This window comes from Leptonotus elevatus, chromosome 21 (assembly GCF_054856555.1).
Source record: "Leptonotus elevatus isolate MCC_2025b chromosome 21, RoL_Lele_1.0, whole genome shotgun sequence".
Lineage (NCBI taxonomy): Eukaryota > Metazoa > Chordata > Actinopteri > Syngnathiformes > Syngnathidae > Leptonotus > Leptonotus elevatus.
In genome coordinates, this window is record NC_141259.1 from 11,401,605 (window position 1) to 11,429,008 (window position 27,404).

A 27,404-nucleotide genomic window follows, 5' to 3' on the forward strand; every position below is an offset into this window, starting at 1 on the left:
GGCGCCTCATTAGAATGACTTGACAGTGTTGCGCATTTTGGTTGAAGGTGCGTGACTGCACGCGAGCGCTAATGGAAATGAGACGCGGAGGCGGGGTTAGTTCTCCTTCCAGCCAATCATCGCCACGGGACGAGCATTAAGTGTCACGCCGAGCTCTGAGCTCCCACTCCGGGTCCCGTCCCAACTTCGCGCGGTCCTACTCTCCCCTCCAAGATGGAGAAGTCGAAAAACTTTCGCATTGACGCCCTGTTGGCGGCCGACACCCCAAAAGTGCAGACTTCCCCCCTGGCCCTCGTCACGACCCCGGGAAGCGGCGGAGCGGGCACCGCCAACGCCGCTTCGGAGCTCACCAACCCCGGGGAGGCTCTCCGCTCGGAGACGCCGTCCCCTCCTCGGATCTCCGCCCACGGCCTCATCCCCAAGCCGGGCTTCCTGAGCGGCCCTCACGGGGTGGTGGGACTCCACCCCCAGAACGGCGGCGGAGGGATCCCCGCGCAGGCGCTCTACGGCCACCCCATGTACGCGTACTCGGCGGCCGCGCTCAGCGCCCAGCACCCGGCCTTGTCCTACGCCTCGTACCCGCACGGTTCCCATCACGGCCACCACCCGCACCACCACGGCGGGGGGGACCCCATCAAGCTGACCGCCAGCACCTTCCAGCTGGACCACTGGCTGCGGGTGTCCACCGCCGGTATGATGCTGCCCAAAATGGCAGACTTTAACTGTGAGTATTTGGAATTAAATCACTATAAATTCTTAACACAACTGTTGTCAAGGGTAAGGACCAAACTATTAAAAAGCTATAATAAAAACCTGATTAGATTATTACTTGGAACCCTTTTGGCTCAGAAATGGAATATTATGTACAAATTGGCATTGATGTTAAAACTAAGGGGATGGACCAAAAACAAAAAACAAAAAAACTGCATGTGTACTTTGGAAGTGAATTACATTTGGCTTTACCGCAGGCTTACAAGTCGCATACGTTTTACTTCTGAAAAAATAAATACATCTCGCAATACATTTTTATTGACGTATTTATTTTCGTAAAAGTACTTTTTTCTTGCACATATTCTAGTAAAATGAAAAAGGAACGTGGAGTCATTGTTAGTACAAACAATTTGTAAATATAGAAAATAAAAATGTTCATTTTAGCATATGCCAAATAAATAGCAAAATCGGAGAAACTGGTTATTTTGCAGTGGTCTTTTTTTGTTCCAGAGCTGTGCAAAAAATTTTTTTATTAATGAAGGAATGACATCAAAACATGTCTCCAAACTAGCCATAATCCTTCCATTGTCCTATAATAAAACTAATTGACTGTAACTGTACACTTCTTATAATAATTGCTATTTTGGTGGAAAAACACAAGTTGAGCAAAGTGTACACGTTTCTCATAATTATGCAGTAATAAACTAAATGTCTAAATTAGCCAACAAATTAGATTTTTAATTGGTTGGTCCAGTTTTGAACCGAAATGGCTTCCATTGCATTGATGACTCCACTAGCCTTATTTTAATCTGCGTTGACATGTTTTGAATAATAACAAGAATACCAATAAGAGTTTCAGTGTGCTTATTTTTATTATTATGGGCCAAAATGGTTCCAGATTACTTTATAAAATGTGTTGTTTAAACAGTTCTGGGACACATCTTGAGCCAAAATGGCTACAATAATTTATTATTATTATTTAATGGTTTGCCATGCAGCTACCCAACAGATTTTTTTTTTGACTTTGGTATATTGGAAAAATTGACTATTTCCTATAATATTGAAAAAATTGCCCAATTATATAATAACTAAAATGTTTCAACCGCAGACCTATTTGCTTTAGTTAAAAAACAAAATGAACATTTATATGTATATAATGACAAACATGTAGGTCAAAGAATGTTAAAAAAAAAAAAAAACTGTGGAGATGTTTGTACAGGGAAGCGAACGATGGCGAGCATACAAGGTGACACAGATAGATGATTTTTGGGAGAGGAACTAAAATGGACAGATAATGGACAGTGGGAAAGTGGCAGTGGACTGTGAAAGCCACAGTGGACATGCTACTTGCTCACCGGCGCACACTGCCGTTTTTGTCCACACTCGTTTCTAACAGATTTGGGTCAAAAAAATGAGGCGGCGGGTTGAGTTCATCTTCTGTGTGGACGCTTCCAGACTCTGCGCTGGAGTGGAGGAATGATGAGATCACAGGATGAGGATGTTATAAACATTGGCAAGGTGCCTGATAGGAAAAACGTTCTTGATGGTTTCAGAAAGTTACAAAGTTGACAATTTTGCCTATTTTTGATGAATTTTTGTTTTAGACTATGGCTGGCTTTTTTCCTTTGAAAATCTGAATCGACTGAATCGATCGTTTGTGACCAGGGAGGTGAATTGCTAGTCCATGGTTGTTTGTAACAATTTTTTTTATATATTAATATTATTATTAATATAAATATTAAATATAATTATTTTATCATTTAAAAAAATGCACAAAATGGTACAAATTTGCACTTTTTTTCTCGTGTCACAACTCAGAATCATTCTAAACTTGTTAAAGTGAGAGATGTGAAGCCTACAACACGAGGTTGTGTGTATTTTCTTTTAAGGAATTAAAAATATCTCATTTTGTAATAATTTTGCCTCATCATCAAAACATTTTTGATGAACTGACTCACTTTACTGATAGAATCTGAATACGTTGTCTTTGGTCAGATGGAGAGTATGATGTTGTCATGTAGTATAAATGATCAAACATTTTGAAATTGGCAACAATTTGAAATCATTTTGCCTAATTTTTTATGATTTTTTGGGGGGGGGGGGGGTTTGATTTGCCCTGTCAGCTGGCTCGTGTTTCTTTGAGAATCTAGTATTTGAGTCAGGTGTGCGTGGTCGGGTTGTATTTTTTTTTGTAAACATAAATGTAAAAACAATATTTAAAATTATGCATAACTTGGAATAATTTAGCCTAATTATTAATTTATTTATTTTTTGCTGTCGGCTCAGAAATTACAACCCGTGGAAAAAACAACAACAACAAAAACTATATAATAGTAGATAATGTGGAATAATTTTGTTTGTTTATTTATTTGTTTATTTGATGCTCCAATCAGGAGTACAGAATGACGTGTGTTTGATTTGGGCACAAAAACAAAACAATTTTACCTGCACAAAATAGCAAACATTAAATTCATGATATTTAGTCCAATTGTAGAATATGATTTGTGTTGTGTTTGTGTTTTTGGGTGCGTGCACAGCCCAGGCGCAATCCAACCTGCTGGGCAAGTGCCGGCGGCCGAGGACGGCGTTCACCAGTCAGCAGCTGCTGGAGCTGGAGCACCAGTTCAAACTCAACAAGTATCTGTCCCGACCCAAACGCTTCGAGGTGGCCACCTCCCTCATGCTCACTGAAACGCAGGTACCACAAAGTTATACTGTATATACATATACAGTATCTATCATCCATGTTTTCTCCCTCAGTCCATCCTTCTGTCTATTTATCTATCTATCTATCTATCGTCTGCCCATCCGTCCAGTGACAGTATCCATGATCTATCCATGTCTCTATAACTCTCACTCTATCAGTGTGTCAATACAACTTCTGACTATACTATTTATCATCTGTCCATCCATCAATCCATTTAAGTTGTCCAATCAAATTAACGGCACGGGTCAGATTGATAATTGTGATTCACTTAAGGGAGTTCTTCACATAATCAATCTGGAACTTCCCTCGGCAGATCCGTCGGAGAAAGGCGGGACATTCTGTACAATACTTTGTGCTGATTGGACGATGCGCCATCTTGTGCATGTTTGTTTTGACCAATCACGGCAACGGATGAAAATGTCATCTTCGGACTCGTCTTAAAGAAAAAAAAAACCCGCATGAACATCTTTACCAGAAAAAAAATGCATGAAGCGCCTCTCACTGTTCAACGAACGAACAAGATGTATTCTCGTAGTATTTGTGAACAAATACCGCGAGAATTCAGCTCGCTGGCAAGGTTAAAATCAAATCGTGCCACTTCTACCGAGACACGTATTGAATCGAAGGCAAACGTTTACAGTACTGACAAGGTCATTCATATGTACTGTACGCAAAATGACAACAACAAACTCATTGCATCATAACCCGTCGAACTGATCGGAACCGCGTCAAATCGTTCGACTTTGAAATCTAGAATCATGTATCGATCTTTTTTTTTTTTAGATGCACACACATAGTATACACTATATCTGTACATCTAGCTGCCTATTGTTTATCCAGCATGTCTCTATATTTGTATATGCGGTCTACATTATCTACCATCCATCCACCTGTCCTGTATATGGTACAGTATCTCTCTATCTAAATCCATCTATTCAAGCGTACATCCACCATGTTTGGCCTAGGCACAATTTTGAACTTTGTTTTCCATGTTGGCTTTCCTCAAGGTGAAAATCTGGTTCCAGAATCGTCGCATGAAGTGGAAGCGAAGCAAGAAGGCCAAGGAACAAGCGGCGCAGGAGGCCGAGAAGCAGAAGGGCGGCAAGGGCGCGCACGGCGGCGACAGGGCCGAGCAAGACGGCGACCAGTCGGACTATGAGGGCGGCAAGGTGACGACGACGAGCAAAAACGGCAGGATACGAGACTTGAAGGACAGCGACGACGAGGGCGACCGCTTCCTCTACAACTCCTCGGACTGTTCCTCGGATGATGAGCGCAATCGAACCTGCGACCTCAGCCCGCAACCCTGAGGGGCGGGGGGGAGGACTTTGCATGGAAATCCTTTTTATCATTGACATTTTTATGAAAAGAAGATATATATGATGAGGAAAACAGGTCAAACATAAGCAAGGTGTCGATTCGAGGTGGGAATCACGATTATTTTGCGGTGTTGATACGATGCGTCACAATATGGATAACACTCATTTTTCATTGAAATGAGGCCAATTCTTAATACGGTTATCACTACTACTTGGACTCTCTATGCAAAAACTGAGCTTTTTTTTTCTTCTTTTCGTCATTCCATCTGCTTTGACAGCAATAATCTTGTTTTATGTTGGCCTTATTATAATAGGAAAAAAAAAGTTCTGTTTATTTTTCTATACTGTATTTATAAAAGAAAAACAAAACGCATGCTAAATTGTGGTCTCTCGGTGCAAATAGTGTCAAATAAATATTGTGCTTCTTTTTTTTAAATTTATTTTTTTATATATGTGTGTGTGTAGTACATGTGCGTGTGTGCGAGTTGTAGCGAGGGTTTGATTTATGGCGCAGGACACATGCAGCCTTGTGCGTTGACAGGCCGGGGTCATGGGAATGACTGTTAATGGCGCTGTCGGATGTGTGCAAATGTGCCGTGTGAGCAAACAGCAAGAAGAAGAAACATTTCGCGCCACACCACCAATGGACTCGCATTGAGACACCCTGTTAGGAAGGGGAAAAAAAAGAAAAAAGGGACATGGCATAACTTTCTATTGAGAATCAATTGGTGTTTATATTTGGGGTGATTTGAGAATCAAACATTAAAAGGTAAAAATATGTTAATATTAGGAGTGTCAAAATGAATGCATTAATTTTGAGTTAATTTAGAGTTCCTATAATGGCACCAATTTTTTTTTATGCGTGATTAATGACCGCCCCTTACTTGGAAAGCCTGTACTGGAGGAATTCCAGTCGCAACGCAGCAGACACGTCCACGTCCAAATTTAGCAGTAATAAATTTAATAATAATGCATATATTTGTGGACACTGGGGTTGAGTTGTTTTTTACAATTAAAAAAATGAGAATTTCACAAGCTACTTCATATTAAAGATTAGATAGCTCTTAATATTAAAATAAAAATACACTGAGCTGTCACCAATGTCTTACAAATGCCATTATGCCATCTAGTGGCAGAAAAATGACCTCAACAAATCAATATCACACTGGATTTTTTACAGTACAGTAAATCTTTTTAATTTTAACTCAATTTTATGAATTATTATGAAATTACTTTATCAATAACTAAAATATGCAGCCATATTTCTATTAGTTTAACATAATTTTTTCTACTTTCATGTTAACAAGAGTAAGAAAACTTAGGAATATTTTTTTTTATTGTACATTTAGAACAGATATAAAATTTGCGATTAATCGTGCATTAACTCTTGAAGTCATGCGATTTAAAAATTCTAATCACTTGATACCACTAATTAATATACATTTCTTAACGGTCATAAAATATGACATGAATATAAATTCTGATTTTGAAAACATTAATTGTAATCAATTCATCTGCATTTATATAGTGCAGTACTGCAAAAGTTATATATTTTTTTATGAAATAGTTAATTTTTTTGGGGGGGGGGGTTAAAATATTTTACATACAATATACCTAATTAAGTATGTATATATAAGCCTCTTTGGTGTCCTTACAATGCGATTTTCTGCCATGTTACTAGTAAATGTTATGTACAGTGAATATTGCGCTGAAGATCGATTTGAAAATCAGTAATTGAATCAAAATTGCAATACCTGCCAGAAAAATGGCAAATATATCTATTCCTAAGATCGTTCAGCCTCATAGTTATAGATCACACTAATGGTATAAAGTATTTGCTTCATGTTGTATTTTATATCGTGAAAAAAAAGGCACCAGAACAGGAGTGTGTAGACTTTTCTTTTTTTTACATCATCCACTATAAAATAAGCAAATTTTAGACACCACACCTTCAAAATAAATGTCTACATTTCTGTTCTGCCTTCAGTCTGATTGCTTCCGCAGTCAATTCAATCATTTTGTCCCAGGCTGTTTAGTGAAGGACCCGCGTTTATCTCCTCGTCGTGTTTGCATTAGCGACCGCAGATCAACAGTTCAGGCCTGGGTCAAACCCGACCGGGCAGGTAAAGGCTGCTGGCTACAGCGTGGCACACAAAGGTCAGCGTGTGGAGCGCACACAGTGAGCCCATTGATCGCATTGTATACACCTCAGCGCTTGTTCACACCACACTTAAAAGTATTAGTGATTTACAGTGGAATGAATCAAGCTGCAAATAAATGTATCTATTATTTTATTATAAATGTTTTAAACGTGACGTCTCATAAGAGTCCATTGCTTGCTTACAATCATAATGACAAGCCCTATAGAAAATGGATTTGGGATGGATCTTTTTTTTTTAATCTTCTTCTAGTAAGATGATATTCCTCCAGAAAAGTTACAGTTTGACTTTGGCCTCTTTGGCCTCCATGGCCTTGGTGGCGATGCAAGCGCGCTCAGTCAGCGCGGTGTCCTGCGGCCCGGCGTTCTTCAGCAGGAAGTGGCTGATGAAAAGCTTCAGGCCCTCACGCAGCATTCCCAGTTGGGGAATTCCAGAAATCCTGGCAGGTGGGCAGCAAATGAAGGGGGAGGGGGACATTGAGGGTGGGTGGCCGGCGACACGCAGAAAAGACAAATGAGCCTTCGGGTTATCGCAAAATGATCTCAAGGCTGACGCTCGAGTGAAATGGGGGAAGGGGGTGTGGGGTGGAGAAAAGTTTTCTATTCATGGTTAAATATTGCTCTTAATTCAGTTCATTTCTATTGACGTGTCCAATTTGGGATATTTCCAAAATTCCCCATCCTTTTACTTGTGCAAATAATTTTTTGAATGACACTAAAAATTGTCTAACATTACACAGGGAACTTATTTACAACACACACATTTTATTTTGATAGGTGCTGCTGTTTTGGTTAGCAAAGTCCTAAGTCCAGCGGTAATTCCAGTTGTACTACCAGCCCCCCCCCATGGGAAAATGGAGACATTTATTTCTCTCACCTTGAAAAAATGCTGACGAGATCGTCAGGCTCGGTGTCTGTGAGCAGCCGAGTCAGGACTTGGCGCAGGAAGCGCACCTTGGGCTTGTCCAGCTCTCCGAACTCTATTACCTAGGACACCAAAAGCACACCTGTGTCAATATTCGGAAAGAATATGTGGACTTAAAATGGCACTCAGTAGAGCGCAGACCTCCACCAAGGGCTGACCAATTGCCACATGGAATGTTTGCCTGAAAACTGGATGCAATGGCGGAGAGAAACTAGCTTAACCAGACATCCTGCTAAATAAATCTGACAAACTAATTCAACAAACAAACGGCCAAAGAACCATAATCAATCGCCTCAAGCTTTGAATAAATTGTGAGGATGAAAATAATTAAAATGCTCTTGGTTTTTATGCTCTGAAAATTAGCTTTTTAACCAATTAAATTAAATTTAATTTAATTCAATCTTTTTTTTTTTAATTAATGAAATCAAAAAATGGTTAAAATGATGAATACAGGGGTAACATTCCGTGACAAACACAAAATTGTGTGACAATTTTAATAAGAAAAACAGCACTATACTGTAGGATTATCCATTATACAAAAAAATATAGTAATAATAAAATTAAACATGACATTTTTTTGATTTGATGTTTGCACCATTTATGTTCAAATATCAGTTGTATGCTAGTTTTGTTAGCCTCTCTATGCCATTTCGCATTATGCATTAGCATTGAGCTTTTGTAAAGGAAAGTTATGTGGTTGGCTTTAAATACGAAACAAGTAATTCTCCTTGTTTTAGAGTTAACCTCAACTGGACGTGCCAACAAACAGCTTGACGCAAGCACACTTGACCTCTTTTTGAAGAATTGCTTGTTAACTCGCTAAGCAAAAAAAAAAAAAAAAAACTGATCTAGAGTCCGTATGCATTTGCTTACTTTGAACAGTGAGAGCGAGAAGCACTTGTTCTGTAGGAAGCCTGTCACGAGTTGGATCAAATTGTTAAAAGTCCTGACGGGAAGGTTAGGAAGCTCCCGAAATTTATCCCACAGGCTGAACTGGAAGGTCATCTGTGAAAAATGGAAGCAAAAGAACGTGTCAAAACCAACAAAAAGAAACTTAACGAGCTCACGCGTGAAAAGCAAACATTCCCGGTGCGCTCTCTGAGAAGGACAATGAGTCGTCGGTGGCCGATGCGGTCGGGCCGAGGAGGAAGTGTTGTTGTTTGTGGTCACAGTTTGAGTGGCCTCATATCACAGGGGGAGAAGGTGTGAGAAGATCCCATCGCGCGGGTCACGCAAGGCCCGGAAGAGGAGTTAAGTGAGTGGAAATTAGTCATTAGCATGCAGACTTATTAGCACTCAATCAGGTGTGATTAGGATCAGTGCACTGTTGTGGCTTTGATGGTTTGTTTTTGAGGGCCTTGAAAATAACATCAATGGCTCTTTACATTGGGTGGGGAATTGTAACTATCAGGGACAATTTCCTCAGCGGGAAGAAAGAAAAAAAATGATAGTGTTGCTAAGATACATCTTGGCTACCTGGAAGCGGCGGTCGTGAGCGCAGAACTTCTCTCCCAGCACGGCGTAGAAGCCATTGAAGGTTTTCTCCTGAAGGCAGCAGTCCATCAGCACGTGGACGATCTCGCGCTCCTGTTTGTCTTTTAGCCCCATTCTTCACATAAGCAATGAGATTCCTTTGTCAGAATTTGTCACAGCATCCTCGTCCCGCCTTCAAATGAAGGTGAACGTACCTCAAGAGCTTGTCAAATGCATCCAAGTAGTCCTCGCTGGTCATGAGCACGCAGAAGATGTTCCTTCGGATGTCCGTGTTCATCCGCTGCTTTCGGGCCAGTTCCAGAACTTTGGCGGTGAACTGAAACAAAACGTGGGTGTGTGATTTTAATCATTGTTGAAGACTATGTATAAAAAAAAGAAAAGAAGCGTGGAAAGCCCCCCAAAAAATGTGCGATTTTTGCCACATTTAAATTAGGCCGAACAATAAGCATTTTTTTTAGGCAGATGCCAATACCGATTTTTGGCAGTAAAAAATATCAATTACCCTTTAATCTGCTGAGTATATATATATATATATATATATATATATATATATATATATATATATAGCATAAAATTGTGTTCCCACAGCATTTGTGTGTGAATATTTGTTACTTAAAGGAAAAACACTCCCGAAGTCGATGATAACTTCCTGTTAGCATTTGAATGGGATCTTCCCTTCACTTTTAGCAGTAGCGTTAGGCTAGCGATGTTCTAAAAACGAAGCATGATTTGTATTTAAATATACAGTGGCTGTAATTCTTATCATCGCGTATCTAGTTTTACAGTTAACTCCAACTGGGGTGTCATTAAACAGCTCAAAGGACACTTCGGGACAACAGAATCAGCAGAAAAACATATGCTACACACTTGCTTGTTGCTAATGCTACGCAAGTAAAATGGTGGATTCAGGGTACTTTCACAGCGTCGGAAACTTCAGTTTTCTTCGATGATAACATTTTATGGGGAAAATAATCAGCCATTTAGCCAAATTGGCCAATTGTTTTGGCCGACGTTTGAAAGGCAATATTCGGCCGATTATAATTTGCGGTCGATTAATCACTTGGGACATAATTTAAATAGCGGCTAACGCATTTTTGACCATTTTTTTCAATCCATTTGTGACTCACCTGTCCTTCACCGACGCTTTTATTCTCTTGCTCGCTGATCATGGGCGCTCCACTCCAGGACGAGCCCACAATCCACCAGCGGCCCACCTGGTCGGCCGACAGCAGGTTGTCCAAAGACACCCGCAGTTTCATGTCGCTGCCTGCAACGTTGCGCTGGATCTGCGTTGCAAACATTTACTACTCAAAAGCAAATCCTATTCAAACAAAGAGAGCCTCAAAAGATGGATTTTGTAATTGACTGCATTTGTCTAAGCATGGCACTTTAGGTAATCCTTATAGGCAGCTCTTTGAGGCCACCTGGTGGCTCAAGTGCAAACTACCATAAACATTTGTATTGTACTATAAATGTAATTAATGTGAATAGTGCAACTATTATTCTCCAACTCCAAGTGGTATGAATCTCTTCAGTACGTTTTTGTTTTTGTACAGTACATTTTAATTAAATAATTATTTTAATGGTGCAGTACAGTTTAGTCTCCCTATATTTAAACACAAAATTTTAACTGTGCAGAATGTCAAAGTGGTTCACAAGAATATTAAATACTACTTTTTATGACTCACAGCTGACTCATTTTTTTAATGAACACTTTGGACTACTAAGTTGGTACTTTGAAAACTGAGCATTAAGTGGTACTTTGAGTAAAAAAATTGTAATGAAATCACCCACCAGACTCCTCTGTAGCTTCTTCAACTTCTCCATAGGTTCGGGATCATAGCCCGGAATCTTGCGCATGTCGTTGTTCTTCAACGCCAGCATGGTTTCCAACATGAAACGCACCTGCAAATTTTATAAAAATAACATTGTGTTGAAAGTGCAATTTAAGGACATAAAGGGTAGTTACCACATTTCCACTAATAGTGTTTTTCTTTCCCCCACTACTTTTTGAAGATTTTTTTCCCCAGACAAAAATACAACTTTATTCTTATAATTGTACAACTGTCTCTAAAAACTATGATTATAGCTGTAAGATTAATATTTATTTCTGAAAAAATAAGAAAAAAAGCTCTGTGGCAGAAAATAATTGTTATTTTTTTTGCAAATCCCCCTTTATCAGAACAAAATACAACTTGTAATATTATGAAAAAAATATTCTTACAAGAGAAAATATCAACTTTGGAAAAATAGGACTTGAATGTTGCAATATTACATATATTCTTGCATGGTTATGATTTAGTCCTGAACATTTTAAACTTTTTATAGCAAGATTTATTTATTTATTTAAAAAATAAAAAATAAAAATAATAACTATTCTGGTATGAGTAGCAATTATTAATTATTCTTACTGGAAAAATCAAACTATAAAGTTTTTCACAACAACTTTATTTTTACAAGATAAATGTTTTCCTCCTAATAACTAGCCTGTATTAAAAAATAAAAAATACTAACACTATAGTCACGAGTTTAATTTAATTTATTTACTATCTGTATCAGAATTCTTCCTTTCGACCTTAAGTCAGAGAATATGTTTACATGAGAGGGAAGCCGTTTCGATAGTGGATGAGGCACCCAGCAACTAATTGGGCTTCTATTTAAGGAACAGGCACTATTTGAGGAAATATCCTTGCTATTAGCTCATTCACTGGCAGCCATTTTCACTGAACCCCCTTCGCTCCTGGCTGTTTTACTGGATTTTGACAGATTTTGCAAGGCCCACAGAATATTGTGTTCTGTTGCTATAAAAACATGGAACCTACTAAAAGAAAGATTAGAGTCTCTTCTTTCATCAGGACAAAAAAATATATATTTCGATCTGTTTCCGTTTTGCAGCTATTAGCATTAGAATATAGCTATAGTTTCATCATTATTCACAAATCTGTTTAGAACTGTGGGTTAATGAGCTTTTTGCAACAAGGCCCCTGGTTGATCTATTTTACTCTGCTGCCACCTGCTGGCTGTTTTTGTAATTACTACAATTTCTTCGCCCATTCTCTGCAGTTCAGAGGCTGCATTAAAGCCTTCTGTATGCTCTAGCATAAGTAAAAAAACACAAAAAATTATAAATACGTCTTTGGGACACTTAAAAATGTATTTATACGTTTTGGGGAGCAAATTAGTTATTTATTCACTACATACTCTGGTTTGATCCTGGAATTTCTTCCCGACATCGGCCGCCTTGCGCTGGGCCTCGGCGATGAGTTCCTTGAGGGCTAGAGGGTCGTCCTTCCGCAGTGAAAAGCCGACGTTACGCAGCACAAATAGCGCCAGCTCGATGTCTTTCTCAGCAAACGCCACCAGCAGGCGCCGCAGGATGTCGAAGATGAGCAGCGAGTGTACCACCTGGAAGTTATAGAGGTGCGCCACGATGGCCACCAGGTTGTCGCACTCTTTGCCCTCGTTTGGTTGCTTGTACGCGTCGTCAAAAAGGCGCACGACCGTCTCCAGGAAATGGGCTCCTACCTGGAATGGTTAATATATTTAAGGAGCCAGCCATCTAAGATGTTGTTTTATAAATAATATTATCTCTGGAATGCCTGCCCATCCAGCCAGTGTGGAATTAAAAAGCACTGAGAATGTTTCATTACCTCCAAGCCGACAGTGTGATGGAGAATGCTGACCAGGAGGACGTGCTCCATCAGCAGCCGGTCGGGCATCAGTGCCGGCGTGACGCAGGCCGCCAGCAGCACCTCCGTCAGGGTGTCGTTCATGTCCTTCCTGCTGCGGCTCATGTAGAGCGCCTCCAGCTGCCCGCTGATGGATGACAAGTTGGGCTCGCTCAGCCTGAAAAACAACAAAATCAATCAATCGAGGCTGATCGATTTTAGGAAAGCAAAACTTGGTAACAATGTCTATCATAAGTAGAACCGCAGAAAAAAGTCTTAAGAACCTTTGCCTCAATACACAGGAATCTACTATTTTGCCTTGAAGCAGCCATTTTAGTTGTCCTTTTTTCAGGGGTCCTTCAGTAAAAGCCCACATATTCATGGTACAGCCATTGTAAATTGTCAAATTCACAGATTTTCTTTTCAACCTATCATCTGTTTACATACCTAAAAATCCCATTAAATTTCTGTTTTTGTACACAGGCCAAAGTCAAAATGATTACTTTGGTGCCATCTGGTGGAATCTTGGCGGTTTGTTAGGTTGAATTCATTTATAATACAGTCCATCACGTCAGTTTGCACTACAATGTTATTTAGGCTAATATGCTTGGTAACACAATTGATTAGCCATATGTGAAGGTGGTTTGCTTGTGTTGAAGAATTTAAAAATAGATTTTCATTTATGTAACATGGGCCCATGATTGTGTACATGCTAGAAGCATGACAAATGGAGCTGTATGATTCTAAGTTTTAAGTGCTTTTTACCATCTTGTATCAACCACGCAATTACAAACCATTGTTGGGCTTGGCATCAATTATTTGCAGAATCTTGCTATTTGAGGCCAGCTCTGTCACTATCCCTTGCGAATAGCAGGAATTCATTGCACTAGCAGCATGAGTAAACAATTGGTACTTGTTACCTGTTGATGAGGCCCTTAACATTCTTCTTCAGTTGTTCCAAGTCTGCTTTGCGTTGGTCGCCTCCCGTGTCACGCATTTGAGGAGGCACATACTTGCCTGTTGCCTAATAACAGCAATTAAGCATTCAAATTAAGCATTAAATACTTGGCATTAATGAGATGCTGCGGTGATCATTTATCATGTACTGTGAACTTACAGTAATAGCAATAGGCTCTGCAGTTTCTTCAGTTTCCTCGTCATCGTCATTTATGTCACTCTCCTCCTCCACTTCCTCATCCATCGCCTCCTCTTCTTCGCTTGGCACTTCATCATCATCATCATCCTCCTCCTCCTCCTCCTCTTCTTCTTCTTCTTCTTCTCCCTCATGATCATTTTTATCTTCTCCATCACTTTCCAAGTCCTCTTCGCCCTCATCAGAGTTGTCCTCATCGAGCTGTTCAAAGTTGTCCTTTGCCAGGTCCATGTTGTCGTCGCTGTCGTACATCCCTGTGGTCAAAGTACCAGAGTCGAGAGCACCAAGGATGTAGTCAAGTCCATCAGCCACAAATGACTGAGGCAGGCTTTTCTTGTTTTTCCTCTTGTTTAATTTCAAGTAACGCTCCAGTTTTTTAATTTCTCGATCCTCCTGTTCATTCGCCTCCAAAAGCGCCTTCTTCCTCGACTCTTGAAGCTTGTTGGTTTTCTTGGGTGCCACTTTGAGCTTCTCTGGTTTCTTTGGATTAGTCTTAGGCACTTTTTTAACATCTTCCTTCTTGTTGCCACCTGTTGCCTTCGGTTTATGAGGGGTTTCAGTTTGTTCACCACTAACATTGGACAGATTTCCATTATTTCTACCTTCGTAATGATTTTTCATCTTTGTTTTCTTCAGCTTTCGCTTCTCCTTGCGAAGCTCTTTCCTGCTTTTCCGTTTGACCGACCTCAAGCCGGCGTCATCCTCTGGTACCTCGGCGCCACTTTTGCTCTTGACAAACTCGCCCACCGCCACCATGTACTTCTGCAACACGGCGCTACCCTTCTTCTTTTTATCGTCGCCTCGCGACTTCCATTTGCGTTTCATGGCAACAGCTTTCTAGGTTTCAATATAGTGAACTAATGTTTACATTCGACCTGCTAAACGTGATCAAAATGCCACGTAAAAAATAGCATCGATGCTAGAAAGCTAACACCTACCTGCCAACTGTTAGGCAGATTAAAAGTAAAACTAGCTAGAACATTATAGCTATATTTGAGTAGAGAAAAAACAGCGTACACATGTGCCGCAATGCTACTACACGGAAGCGACCCGCACACGTGATGTTATGCTTCCGGAACAGCGAATGCGAGGGGCGCATGGTGATGACGCCATTTATTTTGGAGTTTTTTTTCCCCAACCTCGAAGCGGACTCCTCCTCCGACGTAAAACGTCTTTTTAACCAGTCACGGCGGGCTAGGAGGAAGAAAGAGGGCGTACAACAGTGGGAGTACTTTGAGCTACTATGTAGTGGAGTCTGGAGCCCCTCTGGAATCTTTGCAATATGAAGAATGGAAGCAGACGATGTTACTATCAGGGAACAGAATTTCCACAGCCAAGTCCGGGAGTACATTGTGAGTACGGAGCGGCTAAGCAGGTGCTAGGCGGCTAACGACGTCCTCTAAAAAAAAAAAAAAAAAAGAACACTTTGCTAATGCTAACTAGCTCGAGCTGTCAAGTAGACCGGCGTTAATTTCACAACAACTTCTTCAAATCTTTCACAAAAGTACGAGGTTTCACGACATTGGGGGGGAGGGGTCAAAATCCAGCAGACTCTCACAACCTAATTGAACAACCTGTTTTTATTTTGAGCATTTATTATAATTATAATTATAAAAGGGGAGTGTTTTGTAATGCAACATAGCTCATAAGAAAAGGGTTTCACCAAAATAATTTAGAACTGACAGCAATTTTATGAAGAGCATTGTCCTGCACGTACCTATATTTTCAGGAATTAGTGAACATGACAGTGAGATAAGGTAACTATTAGTTTTGTTGTTTTATATTAGCTGTGCCCATGTTGACACAGAAACCATGAAACTGGATTTCAGACAGGTTATAACTGGTATATTCAACAATAGACATTCCTTTGTAAATCGTTAAAATGGCTTACAAATATGTGAAAGGGACAACTGCCTGTAAGAAACAAAAAAAGAAACAATATTTGTCCCTGATTTCCCCCCCGTTTCTCAGTTCCATATAAACAGCCCTCAGGCACTGATACAGAATGGGATGTGTGAACTAGCTGACCTGGTAATTGTCAATCTTCACATGTAACATCAGAGGCAGGAGGGCTGGAAAAGGCAAGGTTGGTGAGTGACAGACCGTTGTGTTGAAAGCAGTCGTTGCTGTCTGACAATTATTTTTTATGTCATACCTGAACTAAACCTTGATTTCGGAAATAAATGCTAGAACTTTTGTTACGCCTCAGTAGCACCGATTTTCCAGGAAATTGTGTGAAAGGGGCTACTGCCTGCAAAAGCCTTAATTTTTACATGTCACCGTTCCACCTTCGAAGGTATTATCAAAGGAAGGACGACGTCTGTGTGCAAGGGAATGCAGGTAAAGGTGGAACAGGGTGATGAGTCGTAATCTCGAGCGACACCGAAAGACCGAGCGAATCCGGTTTTCGCCGGAGCAGCTAGCTGCTAGCAGGAGTTAGTTGGAGCCTTAGGCAGTGTGGCTACTGTGAAGTAGAACTAACTAAAGGACCACAACAGCGCAAACGGATAGCTAATGTATGTAGCCTACCACCACTGATTAGATTGTAATGTGCCCAGTGCCCTTTGCATCCGCTTTATTCAACAATCGCAAACACTTAATGTGTACCCGACCCGCTAATGGCCACAACCGGCACAGAGTCACTCCACACGAAGAACAAACTCTACACTCTCATTCTATGACACCCATATCACTCACCAGGTCTCGCTTTTCTAACACACTTTAAGTCACAGATATTACAGTTACAACATGAGGATGGTGACTTCAAGTGGACAAAAATAATACCTGCACGTCAATAATTCAAAATGTGAGCCAATTTGGGATCATCAAAAGAATGTTTGGTTCTAAAAATATTTGATACTCCGCAGTATTGCTTTAAGTGAAAGTTCACGCAGTATCCTGCCTTCGCTGGCTTCTGTGTGGAAAGCGACTTTACAGAACTGCTTATCGTTACAGCTCAAATTCGCACCGGCGTGAAGAAGCTAAAAGTGTAACTGCGCATCCACTCCTCCATTTCGACCCCATGTCTTGTTAAGGTGTGAAATACTGTCTTCTCTGTGTTGACCATCCTAGGGTACAACTCTTGTATTGCATGTCATTAGACTGTGCAATGTCCTGGCCTGCGAGTGTGTTTCTGAGAGGGTGTCAGTGTTATCTCCTCCCAGAGTGTTGTCTTCATTTTTGTGTGTGCGCTGCTTTATCAGCCCCGCGCACCTGATCCCGTCCCCGTGTTTTTTGGCGGCATCACGCAGGCTGAGTCATGTCGTGACGCTGACACGGTGCTAAGCGCTTTAAGTCGCGGCTTCTAAACTTTCTATTAGTGGCGTCCCGCCCGCTGTCACAGTAGGAGGGGGGAATGTGGAACGGGATCTTATCCGTCAGCATATTTAGACGCGACAAACACCTTGTGAGCACCATCTGTGGCATGCGTTGGCTTAATTAATGTCATAAAAAGGTGTGTAAATGGTGGTTTTTCTTAGCTATAATAGGAATAATGTGCTCCAGTCACAAACTGTCCGAACCATCCAACTTTTCTCAACTGTAGTGTAAAATGTTTAAATAACATTAAACAAGTGTGACACCTTCTTTAAGTGCCAACATTTGAGGCTGATTTTTTTTTTAAAACGTCAAATTACTTAACCTCTGCTAAACTCATTACCTCCATTAAACGCCAGGTACTCTTCGCAGTGGAGTAAATAAACACCCATGGCCACTTTTGTGACCACAAGCTTTGAAAGCAATATCTTGTTACTTTATCCTTTTTCAAAAGTCAAAGTGTTAAGAAATGTTCTGGTTTATATCCAAGTGTACCAAATGGCCACCACTAATATTCTTCACTTTGCCATTTCAGATATGCTTCCTCCTGTTTGCGGTACTCTACATTGTCTCCTACTTCATCCTCACCCGATACAGGAGGAAGACGGGTAAGCACCTCTTTGAAATCATAGTTGTCACGGAAGCACCTTAAGCGGGTTACACAAGTACCGATTTTTTTTAAAAGGTCCTAAACCCCAAATATGATGAGGGGAAAATCGATTAAGTATGTTCTTCTTACTGTTCATATAGTGTGTAGTACCAAGACTGACCTGCATGAGGCAGCATTGCACTGCAAGCTGCAGTGAAACAAAAGAATACACACTCTTTTGACAAAAATTACTCATAACACCTACACCACAGGATTATCAATCCGATAAATGGGCAGTTGCTGACTTAGACTGTGAAGCGGCAAAATACTCAAATTCAGTCTGGTTGTTTGTATGTACCCCTGGTCCTGCCAAAGAGAGCAAAGGAGACATCAGAGAGAGATGTAGATATAATCTACAAATGAATTGCTTTGTGATGTACCCTCTACTTTTTTAGATGACCAAGAAGACGAAGATGCCGTTGTCAACAGAATATCGTGAGTCCAACATGACACTCTCAATAGAAATATGATGTAATTGTAGGGAAAAGGACATTTCAAGCAGAAGGGTGTGAAGGTATTGTATTCTCAGGCAGGCTGGGGAAAAAAACCGGTCTGCCTGAGATTGGCTTCAATTTGTTTATTGCCACTCATAATTGAAGTTTACTGTCAAACTAAACATGAACAAAGAATATTACACATTGTGTCTTGAAAACTATTTTGCCTAAAAAAAAATGCTCTGCCCTTGCAGATTGTACTTGTGCACGTTCACGCTCGCCGTGTCAGGTGGCGCCGTCTTCCTGCTGCCGTTCTCTATCATCAGCAGCGAGATCCTGCTGTCCTTCCCCAAGAATTACTACATCCAGTGGCTCAATGGCTCCCTCATCCACGGTCAGTCTATCTGTTTTACTTTCGCCTCTCAGTGCTGTATGTGACTTTCCAGCTGTGCATAGAAAGGCTGCTCTGTGCTGCAATGGCCACCAGGGGGCGTCAGAGTCCATCACATAGCCATGCCACAGCCTGTATCCCACAGTCTACCTGACAGCCAGACTCAATGTTTTGCCTTTTCTTGAGCCAAGGCACATAAACTACTCACAAAAAGCTAGGCTATTGGGCTTTTAGGTAAAGTTTTAACATTTATTATCATCTTTAAATGGGAAATTATTTTGACGTCTAACCGCTTGAATGTCCAACTGCACAATGTCTCAGGACTTTTTGCACAACTTGCAGTTTCTACAATGAGCTGAACAGCAAAATTCACAACGGGTGTTGGATTCGTGAATCAATCATTACATTTCCCGTTTGATTTAGAATTGGTAATTAAACCTCTTCATCAAGCTGTTCACATTTTGATGATCATGAGATCAAGATGATGGCATTGTTCAGATTTGGATGGATGGAGCTTCAATTAGTATTTTCTCAGAGGGAAGTGACCACTGAGCTAGTGTGTCATCAGCAGATTACAACAAAAAGACTGGAAGAGTCACAGAAAGGCATAGCCATGGATATACTTGGAAATGAATCGGTCAAATACCTGTTGGCAATTTTGCTTTTCAGGTTCATGTTAGAGAACAGAAAGTTTTGGTAGGGACGTTGGACGGTTGGACATTCAAAAGTTTACTAAGTTGACCTGTAAAGGTTCGAGTGCATTTTAGGTTCATCTTCATTCCAACACTCGAAAGCTCAATATCCCAAACTTTTAGTGATTAATGCATTTTACATTAGAAATAATTTCACAGCACCCATCTAATGGAAGAACATTAAATTTTTGTTATGCCCGTCATACACTGATTAACAACATTATCTGTGGTAAATAACACATTTTTTGACCAATAAAGTGAAATCGGATAATTTACCGTGGCTCACCTGATTAGTCCCTTGTGTTGGTTGGGAATCACTGAGCCAGACCGAGTTAAAATTAGAAATTGGAATGTGTGAAGTGGTAATAATCAATTTTCCATTGCTGTACTTTTTCTAGGTCTGTGGAATCTAGTATCACTCTTTTCCAACCTTTGCCTTTTTGTCCTGATGCCCTTCGCGTATTTCTTCCTGGAGTCGGAGGGCTTCGCCGGATCTAAAAAGGTAGAAATAATACACTTTTTACTGTTGGGCATTTCTGCATCTAACTGGTGGGGGCGGCGGGAGCAGCAGGTGCCTCGTTCCGTGCCCTCTCGCTGACTCACGCCGCTGACCGAAAGCTCATTAACCATGAAAGTGGGAATCTGGTCTTCGCCCCGCGCCACATCCTGACAAGGCCTCGCAATAAGGCCGCGTAGGCTGCAAACGCTTCAACGCGGCTGCATCGGCCCACTGATTTAAAGCCTGATTCCTTGTGTCCCCCCCCCCCCCCCCAAAAAAAAAGCCTCCCGCCAACCCCCTAAAATAAAACTTCAAAAGAAAAGGCTAATAATCGAGTTGTAAGGCTCAACGAACTTCCTAGTTTAATTGATTACACCCCACCCTGAGAGAAAAAAAAAAGGAGAGAGGGAGAACGGCTGGGGGCTCGTGTTCCAAGCATCCATAAAGTGGCAGCAACATGACAGCACAATAGAAGCTTGCAAAATAGAGGGGGTAAGATTTACTTTTAATACACCTCTATCCTGTGTCACAGTTTGAAACGCCCCTGGTTTATGTCCCTCCTGGCAAAAAGCACATAAAAATTGCTCTGTACTGTAGCTGCAAGGCCGGCTCTTTTTTTGTTCCTAATTTGTTTCGGCGGAATTTGGCCAGTGTGGAAAGTGGGAAGCGAGGGCCTCTTGGCCCTTTTTGTTCTGCTTTCTCGCTACCGCATCGTCCATAAACGCGCTTAAAGGCCAGCTCTGTTCAGTGTTTGGCTGCACATCCAGGTATGTATCACGCGTGTGCTAAGCTAAGGCTGGAGGCCACACTCGCCCCCCAAAAAAGCCCGTCATTCATGCAGTTGACAGAAAATAAGCGTACAACATACACATGCGTCTATTTTTTCATATTGCTAATATCTCTTTAGCTCACTAATGCTATGAGACTTAAATATATGATGTCATATGGTTGTAATAAATAATGTTGTATGGACAGCATAGGACTGGGCAATTATGGGAAAAAATATAAAAACAATTATTTTGATTATTAATAAACATGATTATTCATTGGGTTTAAAATGTAGTGCTTATTTAACTACAAAAACTCAATTTTAAATATAACTTGAAAGAACAACCAAAAAATAAATTGGTTTCAAAGTATCATAATAAAAAAATAAAATAAAAATAGCAACAACAACAAAAAAATCCCTAGAGTAGAAAATGAATTCGCGATTGAACTATTACCAACTATTTTTTTTTTACATATTAGGAATAAGAAGAATATATGCCTTTGAGTATTGCTATATTACCTGTCTGTATATGTTGCTGCAGCAATATTCATTATTTGAAGGAACATCACTCCTGGACCTCAATACTATCTCTATTGTTTTGGCTCAATACTGTTAATGGGATATTACATTAACTTTAGCATAAGCACTCTTGATGTTTCTAAAAACAAAGTGCATTTTGTATTTAATTTTAAATCTGTTCATACACGTGAGTCATTGTTTTTGTTGTGTTTAGTTTTACAGTAAACTGCACTGCGGTGTCAAAACAATTTTAGCGCAGATGTCACACGCTTGCTGCAAACAAAACAGTTGGATCTAGTGGGCTTTCAGAAAGCAGGAATTTGCATTTTCTGCATTTCAATCGTTTTCGTTTGTATGATTGTAAGAAGCCAAAATCGAAACTCACGATTACATTTTGATTGATATGACAACATATATGTATGATAAAGCTATTCATCACGCAATAGATTAAGCTATGAAACTATAATAAATAAAGCTATTAGGCCACAATAATGCTATGATTACAAATTAATGACCATTATGAGAGCACAGCAACCACGATTACTGTTAAGAAGCGACACTGGGAACAAAACAACTAACGGTTCAAGGCAGCAATGATGCTATGCGAGCGCAATGTCGTTGGGTTTTTATGTGGCATTTCAAGCTTGTGCACCGGCAGCTCCTTCTGAGTGCGGAAATGAAGCGAGTGATGAATTTAGCAGCTAATGTCGCGAGCCAGCCTTTTCATGTGGCCGCGCTCACATTTGACGACGCACTAAAAGACACCACCGCGACAAAAAGATGGAAAATGCGGAAGTTTTTTTTTCTTTTCTTTTTTAGCTTTAACTGTTCAGCTCGTTGTCGGGTGGCGATGGCGGCCGAGTGATTAATAGTGTAACAAATTGTCCAAATTGAGGATGAATCGGAGCGACTTAAGGGTCCTGACTTCTGATGTTATGATCCGAGCTTTATTTGCTGCTGTAAAATGTCTCCCCCTTTTACGGCCGGGTGCTGAAATCCTCGCCCAGGAGCTGCATCGCTCAGTCCTTTAGAGGTCAACCTTGGGTTCAGGTTTTTTTAGCCCTTAAAAAAAAAACACACACATAAGTGAGCCACTGATAAATAGAGTGGACTATTGCAGGAGGGGAGTGATTTTAAAGTTTCATGGCTGCAATAAGATTTGGAGGATTAACTTTATTGGTGATTTATATAGCATTTATATTTGTTTATTTATATCTGATGAGTTTTTTTTTTTAAACCAGTCCCATTGCTAATATTGTTAAAGTGATGTCAGCCAGCACGACTGATTCTGATCTGCTTAGATCAGATGTGTCAAACATACGGCCCGCGGGCCGATCAGGCCCACTTGGTAATATATTTTCCTCCATGTGGCCCCTGAGCTAATATGAGTTTGACACCCCTGGTTTAGATTAATGTGGAAGCACACATTAGTCTGATTGGACAAAATATCGACATACAAATAATGAAAGCAGTGCAGCTAATCAGGACAATACAAAATTAAGAGATATATACATATACATCATCATGGATCAAATATTCAAATTTAAGCAGTAAATGTCGGTCAGTGCCTAATAGCGTTTAGGCCCGCCACTGCTGTTTGATCTTTTGTGATGTTTTCGACCTCGTGACCGCCAGTTGAGGGCATGACGAACATGTTCTGACTAAATCTATTTGGTGTATCACGTAATTAATGAAACGTTTAATTTCCAGACGCGACGAGTGGGATATCTCGAAGCTATGTTTACTAAAAACAAGTTGCTAGCCCGCGCACGCATGCTCATGTTATAGCTTTAAAGTGCTAACCTCAGCTGCACGTCATTTGTGATTTGTGATGGGATTAAGTAAGATAAATAATACAAGACGTTGGTGTAATGCAGATGTTACTCTTCTGTGACAAGAACGTTAAAAAGCGCATTTTGTGACCATCACATTTCACCTTTGTTGTTAATGTTGAGTTTTCCTACGCTTAATAATGTGCTGGACTTTCGAGGTTCCACTGTTAACGTTTTAACGCGATGACATTTAAAATGTTGGGGGGGATCCTTTGTAGGATTGCTCGTGTCTTATTAAGCAGCAGTGAGAAAGTGCCGTGTTACAAATAAGGCCTTGCAGTGAAAAGTGGCCGCGTCTTCCCCTCACTGTTGAAATGTGTTTGATCCTGAAACGAGTTGCAACCAGTCTGACCCTTTGACTGACCCAGCAGAGGGCCAACAGGTTTCATCTGGCTGTTAAAGAAACTCCTCATCAATCTCATCCTAAGCCGATGATGAGGAGTGTGTTTATTGTAGAGGGAGGGGCACGCGAGGGAAATGGGGGGGCAGCAGGAGAACGTCTCACCGAGCAAACCCCGCATGGTGTTACTAAGATACTCGTCTTTGTTGCGCCTCCACAATGGGGGCCGGGATATTTATTTCAAATCTCCTGCACATGCAGACATTTTTCCCAGGCCTTCTTTTGGGCCGGGGCCGGCCGAGAATATAAAGTGGTGTTTACATACCTTCCTTTAAGGTCACAATGTCTCCCTAAAGCTGTCCGTTACAATGTTGGTTGCCATGGGAACATATTAGCTCCAGCCGGGAATTTAAAAAAGAACAAGCAAGTTGCTCAGGTTCTTTTTTCCCCTTTTCCTCAATTGACAGTTTTCTAAACCTAGCTTTAAAAAAATTGTATTTTTATTTTTTATTAAGATGTCATTAATTGGGACAGAGCAATATACAGGAGGACCCCTAGTTTATGACAGTTCTGGCTTGCGATAATGCGTCACGAACTAAATGCAGCCTAAGATCAACATCGGTAATAATTTTACTACTGCGTTAGATTGCGTGACATTTCAAACTTCCATATAAATTCGGTTATAGGAAGGAAATCTTATTGTAAACCGGGGACACCCTGTACAGTAAGAACAAGAAGTATTGACATATGGGGGTGTTCAACCGTCAGAAAGTTAAACTTCAAGTATAGAGTTAGTTTTCACCCTTTTCACAGCTGTTTTTGGACCTTAAAGAGAGTGCCTGGTTTTAATTGGATTTTTCTCGTTTGGACCTAAAACTTAAAGGTTCTATTTCAAACGAGAATTGATCAAATGCGAGCTTTCTTACAGTGAAGCTAAAACGCAGATTTGAAAAGGGTTTAAGTCACGCATTTAGTCAGGTCAGATTTTATGTGAAAATTGATCAAATGTTAGCATGCTAACATTTGGTTTGCTAGCATACTGTACAGCAAGATGGCAACCTGAATATATTAGGCCCTCAGGCAGATAGATAAGAATTTAAAATCATGCCCTGTAGTTGGGTCAGATTTCAAATGAAAATGAATAAAGGCCAATATGCCAACAGTTGATATGCTACCATTAAAAAAAATAATTCACTAAGGATTTTACGTCATACCCTGGAGTCGGCAGCTACTCTTACTATACTGAGCCTGGAAAAAGTGCTAACATTCTAAGAATTAGTCTGCTCAGATTCTGAAAGGAAGCTTTAATTAATTAATTAATCCCAAGGATGATGTTGATGGACAATTTTGCTTTTTACTTGACGAAAAGAAGCACAGAATCAGAACAAGCGGCGGTCATTTTGTGTGGACCGTAAACAAGTTGTTTTTAAGCGACCAATCGCTCATGTTTGAACAATACGACGTGATGCCGATCATTTTCCATGCGCCTCGGGTCGTTATTGAGGAGTCTTATTAAGAGGCCTTTAGAAGTCCGTTCCTGCGCTTTACAGGCCGGCGTGTCCCCTCTCTCGGTCCTCTCTGCTTTGCGTCTCCCCACACGGCCATTGCGGCGCGGCCCTCGGCCCTTCAACGATGCACTAATAAGGTCCGTGGGCATCTGGCAGGGGCCTTTCCCCCCCAACCCCCCACCCCCACTTACACTCTTCGGCCCTTGTTCCACACGCTTCTGACAGCCAACAGACGGTCAGTCCGGTGGCTGATCTCGGACGCTAAAGCTAACATGATAGTATTTGGTATGCTAACATATAGCAGAATAGCTATTGGAGTATAAAAAGTGCTAAGGCAGATTTATAATGATTTTACATCATGCCCTGTAGTTGGGTTAGATGTCGAATGACAATTGATGAAATGCTAACATGCATTACACATAGTATGCTAGCAACCCATCACGACAAAAAGAGGGAAACAGTTTGCTAAACAGATTAGCGAGTGGCACGTGACTGAAACTACATACAAAAATAAATAAATTGGGGTCTGTTAAGGTGTTTTTCAGCAAATAGTTTGAGCTGTTCATTGGCTAACGGTTAGCCAGTCAACAACCAGCCGCTAACTTGAGCGCACAACGGCTAACAACACTCAACAATCACAGATATGAATGACGCGATTGACGACGGCGCGGGACACTGTCCCCCCCCCCCCCCCCCCCACTGATGCCATTGATCATTGGTTTCTATTCAAAGTTCTCAGACAGGTTGTGTCTGTTCCATTTCGTTGCACCCTGTGGTACAATGACTATTAGCTATTCTGATTCTGACACCAACACTGGTGCGCATTTTGCCGTTTGATAATGCTAAATACATTTTTGTCCGATTTAATCGGTAGAATAATCGTTTTGCACAACCTCTTTGATATTTGACCTAGATGGATCACACACAAATCACGCTCAGAACCATGCCAAGATAACTTCTCACACAAGATAGCGGATTGGTTGATTTGGTCCGTTTGCTGGGTTCACACCTGTCCAATGATTAAGATGAACTCAAGGATGCTAGTTGAAAGCATCCTGTAATGTGTCTGTTCTTTGAATGCTGTGAATTCTCAGCTTTTTGTGTTTGTGCTGTGGCTACTTTGTGCCCTTTGGTCCCTACACGCGTTTCTTGGAAGTCGTTTCGGTTCGCCCGCAAGCCGAGCAGCCCTCTTGCTCGATGTCACGGCGAGGATCGGGGGATGCTGAATATTTCAGAGCGGCTATATTTAGTCAAAGCTACACAATTAGAACGTCAAGAATAGAAACTTTTCAGCCAGTCTTATTTTTTTTCCTGCCTTCTGCCAGTTGACAGTTCTTCTTTTGATCGGCGACGTCTTCGTGGGACCTGCCTATTTATAAACCGTTGTTTAAAATAAAAGCTTGCTCGCCTTCCCAGGGATGAACAAAGCTCTGTGATGAGAATAAACGACGAGCTGAGATGATAGCGAGGGAGGTGACAAGCATTGCCTTTGCCCTAAATGATCTGAATGGCTAATGTTGGGAGGTTTATAAATGATTGAGAGAGCCTATCTAAAGGGAATACACCTTCAGGATGGCATGGGCCGCTCTGTTAAGGTGGACCAGTGCGCTTGAGCGGACGCCCGGGCCTGCACGCGCCTCCTTAAGAGCGCGGTTGCGGCCCCTGAAAGCATTCGTCTCTCTCTCTCTCTCTCTCTCTCTCTCTCGCTCTCTCTCTCTATTCATCCCTCACCTCCCCTGCCTCCTCTCCTGGGAGAGAGATGCGCTCAGACGCTGACTCCTCTCCGGTCTTTTTCTCCACAGCCTCCCTTTGAATTCACAATGCGGTCCACACTGTGAGCCGGTCAATTGCCCAAATTGTCAACTCTCATTGCATTCACGAGTACGAGGATATCTCAGGGGTCGGATCCGCATTTAGTGGATTGACCATATTAATTGTTAGAGCAATAAAATATTGTCAGGTGGAGGCTGCAGTGTCCAGCTTGGCCACAGTGGGGCACTAATCAACCTGCCTGTGTTCCTTGTCTGGAGAATTCTAAACTCACTCACTCATGGTAAAGATTTTCATTTCAGATGGTCCAGATTAGAATCCTGTTTAATTCATGCATTTTAAGAAATCCTAGCACGTTGCATATGTTTCAAGGGTTAGATAGTTCTGTGCGAATGTCGGTAGCTTTCTATCCTGCAGATAATGTATCTCCTGATATTGCATTTTACCTTAAAATGACAAAAAAAAATTCTGAATCTTTTTCCCATTTATTTGTAAAACACATTTTCTATAGGAAAATATTAATGGATACAATAAAACACAAATATAGAGTA

At 41.0% G+C, this 27,404-nt stretch overlaps 4 protein-coding genes across 5 annotated transcripts in view; 2 read left to right on the plus strand and 2 right to left on the minus strand.

Moving 5' to 3' along the window:
- The first annotated feature begins 213 nt into the window (after positions 1-213).
- mnx1 (motor neuron and pancreas homeobox 1) lies at positions 214-4,728 on the plus strand. The gene is made up of 3 exons (XM_086066369.1): positions 214-724; positions 3,249-3,409; positions 4,426-4,728. The coding sequence occupies exons 1-3, from the start codon at positions 214-216 to the stop codon at positions 4,726-4,728; spliced, it is 975 nt and encodes a 324-aa protein (XP_085922495.1).
- Positions 4,729-7,015: 2,287 nt separating this feature from the next.
- Positions 7,016-15,209, minus strand: nom1 (nucleolar protein with MIF4G domain 1). The gene is made up of 11 exons (XM_086065872.1): positions 14,100-15,209; positions 13,903-14,006; positions 12,965-13,160; positions 12,516-12,839; positions 11,109-11,219; positions 10,442-10,600; positions 9,509-9,630; positions 9,297-9,429; positions 8,694-8,825; positions 7,773-7,882; positions 7,016-7,335 (listed from the first exon to the last, which is right to left on the minus strand). Exons 1-11 carry the CDS (start codon positions 14,958-14,960, stop codon positions 7,173-7,175), a joined length of 2,415 nt encoding a protein of 804 aa, XP_085921998.1. The 5' UTR covers positions 14,961-15,209; the 3' UTR covers positions 7,016-7,172.
- A 71-nt stretch (positions 15,210-15,280) lies between these two features.
- The window catches only part of lmbr1 (limb development membrane protein 1), a 32,050-nt gene continuing 19,926 nt past the window's right edge, over positions 15,281-27,404 (plus strand). Inside the window, exons 1-5 of one of the 2 annotated variants that reach the window (XM_086065874.1) lie at positions 15,281-15,487; positions 17,986-18,058; positions 18,495-18,534; positions 18,788-18,927; positions 20,015-20,118. In XM_086065874.1, the coding sequence (XP_085922000.1) occupies positions 15,425-15,487; positions 17,986-18,058; positions 18,495-18,534; positions 18,788-18,927; positions 20,015-20,118 (420 nt within the window). In that variant the 5' untranslated portion in view covers positions 15,281-15,424. The remainder of the gene's footprint in view (positions 15,488-17,985; positions 18,059-18,494; positions 18,535-18,787; positions 18,928-20,014; positions 20,119-27,404) is intronic. The other variant, XM_086065873.1, reaches the window with a different exon arrangement.
- Positions 18,593-27,404, minus strand: part of rnf32 (ring finger protein 32) — a 35,274-nt gene continuing 26,462 nt past the window's right edge. Inside the window, exon 8 of the mRNA XM_086065875.1 lies at positions 18,593-20,110. The gene's annotated coding sequence lies outside the window, so the exon portion shown is untranslated. The remainder of the gene's footprint in view (positions 20,111-27,404) is intronic.

Coding starts and splice junctions, on each gene's coding strand:
- mnx1 (XM_086066369.1), top strand. CDS start 214: ATGGAGAAGTCGAAAAACTTTCGCATTGACGCCCTGTTGGCGGCCGAC. Junction 725..3,248: donor CAAAATGGCAGACTTTAACT/GTGAGTATTTGG, acceptor GTGCGTGCACAG/CCCAGGCGCAATCCAACCTG. Junction 3,410..4,425: donor TCATGCTCACTGAAACGCAG/GTACCACAAAGT, acceptor GCTTTCCTCAAG/GTGAAAATCTGGTTCCAGAA.
- nom1 (XM_086065872.1), bottom strand. CDS start 14,960: ATGAAACGCAAATGGAAGTCGCGAGGCGACGATAAAAAGAAGAAGGGT. Junction 11,220..12,515: donor AATTCCAGGATCAAACCAGA/GTATGTAGTGAA, acceptor TAAAATTTGCAG/GTGCGTTTCATGTTGGAAAC. Junction 9,430..9,508: donor GCATTTGACAAGCTCTTGAG/GTACGTTCACCT, acceptor GCTTATGTGAAG/AATGGGGCTAAAAGACAAAC.